This window comes from Drosophila pseudoobscura, chromosome 4 (genome assembly GCF_009870125.1).
Source record: "Drosophila pseudoobscura strain MV-25-SWS-2005 chromosome 4, UCI_Dpse_MV25, whole genome shotgun sequence".
Lineage (NCBI taxonomy): Eukaryota > Metazoa > Arthropoda > Insecta > Diptera > Drosophilidae > Drosophila > Drosophila pseudoobscura.
Window position 1 is genome coordinate 9473729 of NC_046681.1, and position 8804 is coordinate 9482532.

The 8804-nt window shown below is 47.4% G+C and overlaps 3 protein-coding genes across 3 annotated transcripts; all 3 read right to left on the reverse strand.

Annotated features, from left to right (window-relative positions):
• Positions 1-2319: 2319 nt before the first annotated feature.
• Grl36a (Gustatory receptor-like 36a) lies at positions 2320-3630 on the reverse strand. Its single transcript, XM_001355844.3, has 2 exons — positions 2578-3630; positions 2320-2514 (listed from the first exon to the last, which is right to left on the reverse strand). Exons 1-2 carry the CDS (start codon positions 3628-3630, stop codon positions 2320-2322), a joined length of 1248 nt encoding a protein of 415 aa, XP_001355880.3.
• Positions 3631-3747: 117 nt separating this feature from the next.
• Positions 3748-4987, reverse strand: LOC4816269 (putative gustatory receptor 36a). Its single transcript, XM_001355842.3, has 2 exons — positions 3962-4987; positions 3748-3900 (listed from the first exon to the last, which is right to left on the reverse strand). Exons 1-2 carry the CDS (start codon positions 4985-4987, stop codon positions 3748-3750), a joined length of 1179 nt encoding a protein of 392 aa, XP_001355878.2.
• Positions 4988-8040: 3053 nt separating this feature from the next.
• Positions 8041-8633, reverse strand: LOC6902442 (uncharacterized). The gene has a single exon (XM_002132951.3). The coding sequence runs from the start codon at positions 8557-8559 to the stop codon at positions 8191-8193; it is 369 nt and encodes a 122-aa protein (XP_002132987.1). The 5' UTR covers positions 8560-8633; the 3' UTR covers positions 8041-8190.
• Positions 8634-8804: the final 171 nt, after the last annotated feature.

The window sequence follows — 8804 nt, forward strand, 5'->3', positions numbered from 1 at the left end:
GGTTTGCCGATGTTTATCCTTCAGGGTTTATCCCTTATCGAGGCCCCCTTTTCCCTGCAGTCCCCACCCGTTCCTTTCCCAGAGCCCCCTGGAGATGGCAGGACACCCGTGGACCCCGTGGACCCCGTGGACCCCTTGGACCCCTTGGACCCCTTGGACCCGGCATAAATAAACATAGAAGCAAGTCCAATGGCCGCAATCATAATTCTCGTAGTGCCATAAAAATGCGTGGCAAGTAACAGAATTACTCATAAAAATAAATAAAAAATTGCTGCCACCCAGAGAAGTCTCTCTTTTTGGCTTATTTTTTGGGGTTCTGTCTGCAATTTCTGGCACATTCGAAGGGAGCCGTAAATTATATAGATTCTGGACAACATTTGCGGAATTACGGGCCCAAAAAATGGCGGCATTTTGGGCGTGGAAATGCCAAATGGAAAATGGAAATGATTTCATGTCATTGCAGTTACGTGTTTTTTCGGGGAGAAGGGTGGGGGGGGGGGGGGATGTCAGCACATTTCGTGATAGTGTCAACACATCCCCTCATTATACGAAAATTGCAGTGGAAATAAGGTGGAGAGGCCCACAGACTTCGTGCCACTATCAAGCCGCTCTCAAACCAGTTTTTTTTTCAGTCTCCTACGGCCAGTATCCCTCCACCCTTGGCACTGGTTTCCCCACTTATATTTGGGTTAAATCCTCCAACGAAATCTCCTTCCCTTTCCCCTTATGTTGGCCAATTTTATGAGCTCTTAAAGATTTCCAACTCGGACTAGGGCTACCCCCCCCCCTGGTTTTTGCTGATTTCATCAGAAAATACATTTTGTTACCTGGAAATTTTATGGTCTAGCAAAGGGCAGGGTGGGGGAGTGGGAGTGTGGCATGTGGCATGTGGAATGTGTTGTGGCAATTTTCATATATCTAAACAATGCGACCCCACCTTATCTTGCCACAAATGGTGGATACAACCAAGCACAACCGATATTTGATTTTTTACGACCCCCCCTACCCCTTTGCCCTCCCACCCCCCTTGCCTTGTCCAGAGTCAACCCTTTCTTGGCGATTTACTTTCGCTTAAAATAACAATTTCAAATTGGTTTTATGGCCTTGGGGTTGGGATTTCACTGCCAATCCAACGTGCCCCCCCGTTCCCCCCATTCCCCTTCCATTTCATTCGTTCTTTTTGCAGTTTCGGCCCGCATTTTGATCGCTTTGCATAAGCGCCTTTCAGCAATTTGCTTTGCCTCCGACCATTTGCTATATGCGGCTTAAAGTCGTCTCCAGTCCAGCCCCCCCCCCCCCCTCGGAGTCAAGTGCACTCGGAGTGGCGAGGGGGGGAGGAGGGCAAAACTTTTCTGCACTAGACAATAATTGAAAATGCTGCCAATCCGCCAGTCTGCAGATGTATGTATGTGTGCGTGTGTGCGCGTGTGTGTGTGTGTGGACCTCGACTTTTGTTGGCCAACTTTTGTTGGCCGGCATTAAATTTATGTTAATTGAAATTTATGTGCCCTGCATCCAAAAAACAAACAAAATTCGACAAAAGGGTCCTGCGAAATGGAAAACTTTCTCCGGCATTTAATAATTCCCCGAAAATTAAATATATTTCAACTGTCATTTTCTCGGTTTTGTCCAGCGTCCAATCGAAAAATAAATCAATTTTAAATTAAAAACCAATTTCAGGCCATAAAAAAGACATATTTGACGCAATACAAATTTCATTTGATTTTTTGATTTTTAATTTAGCAATTTTAATTTTAGAAAATTTATTGACTTGGAAATACAATTTTGGTGGATTTTTATATGATTTTTATTGGGTTTTATTTTTGGAATATTCTTTTTAATCCCTAAAAAGACGAATTTTTAAATTTTCAGTAGAGGATCCGCTGGATTCTAGCATTTTTTAAACGAAATCCTTGGGTTTCCAGTACTAAAAATTATTTTAGAAAATTTATTGACTTGGAAATACAATTTTGGTGTGTTTTTATTTGATTTTTATTGGGTTTTAAGTTTGGAATATATTTTTTCAAATCCCTAAAAACGAATTTTAAGATTTTTACAGGCAGATCCACTGGATTCTAGAATTTTTTTTAACGAAATCCTTGGGTTTCCAGTACGAAAAATTGTTTTAGAAAATTTATTGACTTGGAAATTGATTTTTGGTGGGTTTTTATATGATTTTTATTGGGCTTTTTTCATAAATATATTTTTTTTAATCCCTAAAGACAATTATAAAGCTTTTTATAGGCAGATCCACTGGATTCTAGCATTTTTTGAACGAAATCCTTGGCTTTCCAGCAGGAAAAAAATCTCAAAAAATCCTTAACGGGAATAAAAAAAGCCCTGAAACTTCTCGGACTGCGTGCCCATGCTAAGGACATACTGGACACAGCTGAAGGAGTTGACCAAAGTGCAGAAGAAGAACTCCAGGACGAAGGGGCCGCCGCAGGTCTGGTGGACGCTCATGATGTGGTTTCTGATGGGCTGGGCGCGTGTCTGCAGCTCGAAGCAGATTTGCTGCCAACGAAAAAACCAAAACAGATGCAAAGAGTGGGTCAAAGTTCAAGGCTTTGGCCTTACCAAATGCCTCCACTGCCTGGCAGAGCTCCTCTCCTGTTCAGGGTCCTTCTTTTGGTGATCTTCTAGGCCCAGATCGATGCCCAGCAGCTGGAGACTTAGAAGATGCTCCAGCCGTGTGAGACGATCGTTGCACAGGCCGATGAGGAGCATCCGCAGCAGCGGAGCCAGACAGCCGCCCAAGTGGTTGAGGACCTCGTGCCACTTTTGCCTCATGTCCAGGCTGTGCTTGAACAGAATGCAGTGGATGATGCTGGCGCAGTCGACGACCATGACCACGATGCTGGAGAAGAGCATACTGGCCACCGGCAGCCAGAGCTCCATAATCGCCTGGTGGCCGTTGCTGACCCGCGCGTAGAGGCCGAACAGGCGCCGCAGCCTCGAGCGCTCGCCGCGATGGTAGCCCTGCAGGAAGCGACTGAAGCTGGACAGCCAGGAGAGCAGCAGCAGCTGGTAGGCCATGTAGGCGCCGAAGAACACCTCCAGCAGCACGATGTTGTACAGGAACAGGATCATCTGGAAGCGGAGGCAGTTGAACAGGTGCAGGACGGTCATGTGGAGCTCCGCCACGAACACGATCAGGATGTGCAGGTCGGCCAGGAGCAGCGGCCCGAAGCGGCGATCGATGAGGCCGTGCAGCCGGATGACCTCGTTGACCACCCGGACAATGGATCGATTGTGGCCGAGGCTGCTCAGCCAGTACAGCAGGCGACCGATGTTCCAGTAGGCCAGGGCCATGCCCACCAGCGTCACCAGGCTCTGGAAGATCTGCCTGCCCTTCCGCCTGCTGTCCTCGGTGTCCCCCAGAAGGGGGAAGACCGCCAGCAAGATATAGATGAGGCCAAAGTAGTCCGAAAGGAGCACGAAGAGCTTGATGACCAGTGCCAGGCGTTTGGTCAGGATGCCGCGCGCCCGAATGATCAGCCGTCGCTGCCGGGGATCGTACTTCATCTGGCCAATCACACAGCCACGGCAGAAGAGGTACAGACTCCAGCCGATGCCCAGGACAGTCCATCGGAGGAGCGGTGTGCGCCAGTTGTGCCCCTCTCCAGGCATTCTCTGAAGGACTAACCGAAGCCTGGCCAGCGTTGGGGGTTGGGGGTTGGGAAGGGGATAGCAGAAGGATTAATGGCTGTCATTATTGGGAGCACTTTACTGAACGACCCAAGGCCATTAAAAGTGCTCCATATCGTATTGAATTAGAAATATACAGTGGGTCAGCACGGATCCGAACATGGCAGTCGTGGAGCCGCGGGTGACGGGAAAGATCTGCATGATATTCAGCTCCAGGGGGTTCCGTATCAACTGCAGCTGCAGGCTCTCGAACTAGAGGAGAATCAATGGCCAATAGAATCACTGGAACTGGAACCAATAGAAAGATACCCACGGCTTGTTCCAGGCGAACATCCAGACCCGAGGCGAACAGGGTTCGCTCCTCCAACAGCCTGGCCGTCGCCTTGTGCTCCTCCAGGATGTTCAGCATCACGAAAAGATTGAGCATGGCATCCGTGTAGTAGAAACAGCACCAAACGGCAATCAGAACTAGTCCCATAGGGGTAATGCCCAGAGCCTCGGGGCCATTCTTGAAGATGCTGTACGTGAGATAGCCCACGGCCACCGTGGAGAGGTAGTAGCCCGAGTAGACCAGCAGGCCCTGAATGGCGAATACCTGGCCGATTTGCACGACCATCGCCTGGAGCTTCCCCTGCTGGCTGGCTATGGCGTCCAGCCTGTCGGCCAGGCAGCAGCACCGGCAGATGAAGACCCCCCGGCGCGGCGGCCTGTGGCTGAGGCCAGACGACTCGTCGATCACCTGGCGGAGCTCCCGGTTGAGCAGCTGGTAGCGGGCCCGCAGGAAGAGCATGGTGAGGCTGTGCTGGGCCACGGCCAAGTTGACAATGCTCGTCAGGGAGTACATCAGAAACTGGCCGATCAGCAGGCCGGTGTCCATGTGACTGCCCATGGTGTCCACGCTGAACAACACGTGGAGGCTGTCGGTGACGACTCCAATGAAGACCTTGACCAGAATTCCGCGTCGGCACATCAGCAGCACCTCAGGCCGTTCCCGGAATAGGCGAAAAACGGAGCGGGTTAGCCCCATCACGCGACGTCGCTTCTGCCATCGACCGATCAGCGTTGACAGCCCGGCCACGATCCTCAGGCCTCCCACGAGCACCATCACGTACTCGTGCAACATGTTGGCCTTCTCGAACATCAAATTAATCCTGGCCCGGCCTACCCAGCGGCAAACCAGTAGCACTGGATATATTACGCCCATGCACATCGCATACACGGTGCTCCTTTGGCTGGTGTACACCCGACCCGTTGCCCAGTCGAACTCGAAATTGGTCAGGCCTATCACATGGCCATAGTAGTACGAGCATTTCAGGACGAGACCGGCCCAATCGACCATTTTGTCGAACTGAAAGCCAACGCCAAGCGGCTCGGCCTCCGAGCGCACGGAAGGCCATAATCATTATCCTAATGCGCCGCCCAAACCACGATTTTCGATTAGATAGGGATTTGGGGCAGTATCTGGGCAGTTAATAAAGCCCTGAACTGAAGGGGTTTGGTAGAGGCTGACCTTCTGGGTGGTTTCGATTGAGTGAAGAGGAGTATTGGACGGGTTTTGATAGCTCAAACTCCACCCTTTTTTACTGAATCTACTTCTCAAACCAGAGTTCTACTTATAGGCCTTGGCAGTTAATTATATATAGATTCTATATGGTATATTGCTTGGAATTTCGGGGGAAGAGTCGTGCCAAGAGTCGTGCCAAGAGTCGTGCCAAGAGTCGAGTGGGGACTGCTGCCCCGAGCGCTCTCAGCAGTCGTAACAGCGGGCCGTTACACCGATCGGTAACAGCCTGTTAACGGCGAGTGGTAGCCGGAAGCTTTAACAGACTGTTAACTTGGGGCATTAACAGCGCTGTACCTCTGTTCGGACTGCTGCTCTTCGATGAAAAGAGAGAAAGATTCGGCAGCTTTCAGCTTCGTTCCTTCACATTAATTGGGAACTCTTGAAGCATTCAATCTACAGTCCACAATATCTACGCTTTGTTTTGTCTCTAAATAGATTTACTGTAGCTCTACAACAGGCTTCCAGGCTTCCTTTCAAGTTCAAGTGAAGCGATAACAACTTTCCCAAAAGCACGCTTGAACGCCTCCAGTAACAAAGCCACCAGCAGAACTTTCCCTTCGAGACGTCCTTCAACTTTCGCTTGTGGCATCCACCATAACACCTCGGAAACATCGCTGGAATAAATTGAAATTCAATTGCCAATGCCAATTAGTAATCAATTTTGTGAAATCCATTACTGAAATGTATTGCCCCAAGGCAAACACCTCCCCAATCGGTGGATGCGTCATTCAGCTTTCGCTTTTGTCGTCATAAATCAAAATGTCGCCGCAATTAAACTCCACACGAAGGAACTTTCCACACACGAACAGACACAGAGAGACACGGACAATGAATCATCGATTGAGGGGGGGAGGGAGCAGTGCATTTCAGTTAGGTATTCACGGTCAATGAGCGTGGCTCCACGAGGGAGAGTGACAGCTCACGAAAGTCAACTTCGATATTCAGTAAAAGTTTAGTTCTTTGTTCGAAGCGGTTTTACTTTTCCAATCGAAACGTGGAAGACTTTCAGTGACAAAAACTATAGACAGGGCACATATCATTCCTACGATCTACAGCCATTGAAAAGCAGACCTTCCAGATGCATAAATATGAATAAGAGTAGCGCCCATACATGATCTTGGAGTTACTGCCAAAAAACCCCCTGAAAAAATCGTGAACCAAAGAAAAAAGACTATGTTTAATATTTATGGGTTCGGAAAATATAATATAGGGTATAAAAACAACGCCAGAGAGGGCACATATCATCTGTCTATGCCCCGATCTTGAGCAGTAGGATATTCCTACGATCTACAGGCATTAAAAAGCAGACCTTCCAGTTCCCTAAATACGATTAGGAGTAGCACCCACAAATGATCTTGGAGTCACTGCCAAAAAACCCCCTGAAAAAATTGTGAACCAAAGAAAAAAGACTATGGTTAAAGTTTATGGGGTCGGAAAATATAATATAGGGTATAAAAACAACGCCAGACAGGGCACATATCATCTGTTTATGCCACCATCTGGAGTATTACGATACTCCTACGACCTACAGTCATTGAAAAGCTGACCTTACAGTTCCCTAAATACGATTAGGAGTAGCGCCCATACATGATCTTGGACTTGCTGTCAAAAAACCCCTGAAAAAATCGTGTCTCAAAGAAAAGACCTTGTTCAAACTTTATGGGATCGGAAAATATAATACAGGGTATAAAAACAACGCCAGAGAGGGCACATATCATCTGTTTATGCCACCATCTGGAGTATTACGATACTCCTACGATCTACAGGCATTGAAAAGCAGACCTTCCAGTTCCCTAAATACGAACAGGAATAGCGCCCTTACCCGATCTTAAAACCACCAAAACCAAAGGAAAGACCATGTTTAAAGGTTCAGAAAATATACTACAGGGTACAAAACCAACAGACCTCCCGGTAGTCTCTGTTGTTATTCCATTAATGCAATGCATTTTCACGTTTTCAAGGAAAAAGGGCAAGGAAAAAGGGCTTCTGGGCCATTGCATAATTTATGGATTCATTCCGGTGGCGCTTTATTACGCTTTATCTATGCGATTGTAATTTAGTTTATCAATTTAATTTCATTTAGCGAGCACAGTGCTGGCTAAAAAACTGCTGACACGCTCGCCAGTGGGTGGGTGGGAGCGGGGGGGAGGCTGCAGCGTAAGCATGTGCGTGGCACTTTTATCAAGCGTACGCTTATTGCATTTTAATTAATTATAAACAGGTAATTATGGTAAACAGACTGGGCCCCCACCCATAAAACCGGGCCTACGAACATTACCAATTTACGAGCCAAGTGCTTTCCCGTTTCTGTTAAAGCGTTGCCCTGGGACATACTCGTACATATAAAATTAATTTGAAACATATTACAACAACCTTACAGCCGGCTGTACAGCCTTCCCCCCCGCCCTGCTGCAGGCCTTAGGGTCCTCTCCCATAAGTCATTCAATGGCCAAATGTTTCCGCAATAGATTTTTGCATAATGCGCACAAGTGTTGATAATGTGAGGGTTTTTCGTAGGGGGGACAAGAGTCTTTATGGTTTTTGAATGATTTCCATGTGGCAGGCAGGGAGTTTCCCCTTCCCAACGAAGTGTGGCCCTGTCTAGAGATGGCACAACATCCTCTCTACCTTAAAGTGGAGTAAGACTATATTTAGGGACTTATTTTGTAATGAATATTACACATTCCATATTAACAAAGGCCTTTTTGGCCATGTGTCAAAGACTGCGACTTGCTCACACGCACATTTTCTTTATTATTTTTGAATTTCGAATAGCCCTTGATTGAATGAGAGTCCTTCCTGGATGTAAGGCCCAAAAAAATAATTACTCTGCAGTTGGGAACATTTTATTATATTGTTAATTATTTTCTTCCAGTCATTTGTCCAAAAAAAGAGTTTAATAAATCTATTTATGCCTCCACCAAAAGCACTAAATAGACTGTAGAAAAGACCTATGTTTGTCAAAGATACTGTTGAATTTAGAAGCAGTGAAAGATACGCGAAGGCAGCACCAAGCCGTACTCCCCATTGGTGGTCGGGGATACCTTGTAGCCTTTCAGGTGTTCCATCGAAATAAAGGACTCCCTCTCCCGCTCCTCAGCCGCTGATTTTGTGCTGGCCTGGAAGTCTTTTCGCAGGCGAATCCGCTTGGCAAAGTACTCAAAACTGGGGCCGTACTGCTCGTGGCACTCCTTGTAGATCTCACCGTAGCGGGAGTAGTATTCCTGCTGGGCCACCGGAAACCAGGATTCCGTCGCCACCCAGGTTTTGCGCGTCTCTTCGACCCGGGAGGCCACGCATCGATGGTGCAGCAGCTGGTCCGTGAATATAATTTGATCTTGTTTCATTTTTATACAAAAAAACTGGAACTTGAACGAAAAAGGGGAATGTGTTGAATGAGTGTGTGGGGAGAGTCGACTGGGATGTACTCTAGAAACAATAAAAATCATATTAACTAAGCCTTTTTGGACATGCGACTTGCTCACACGCACATTTTGTTGCAGGTCACAGAAATAGAACAAAGCCTGCTCTATTGTGGTTACATTTTGTAGGGGATATTGGTGGAGGGTTCGTATTAAAATACTGGGTGGTG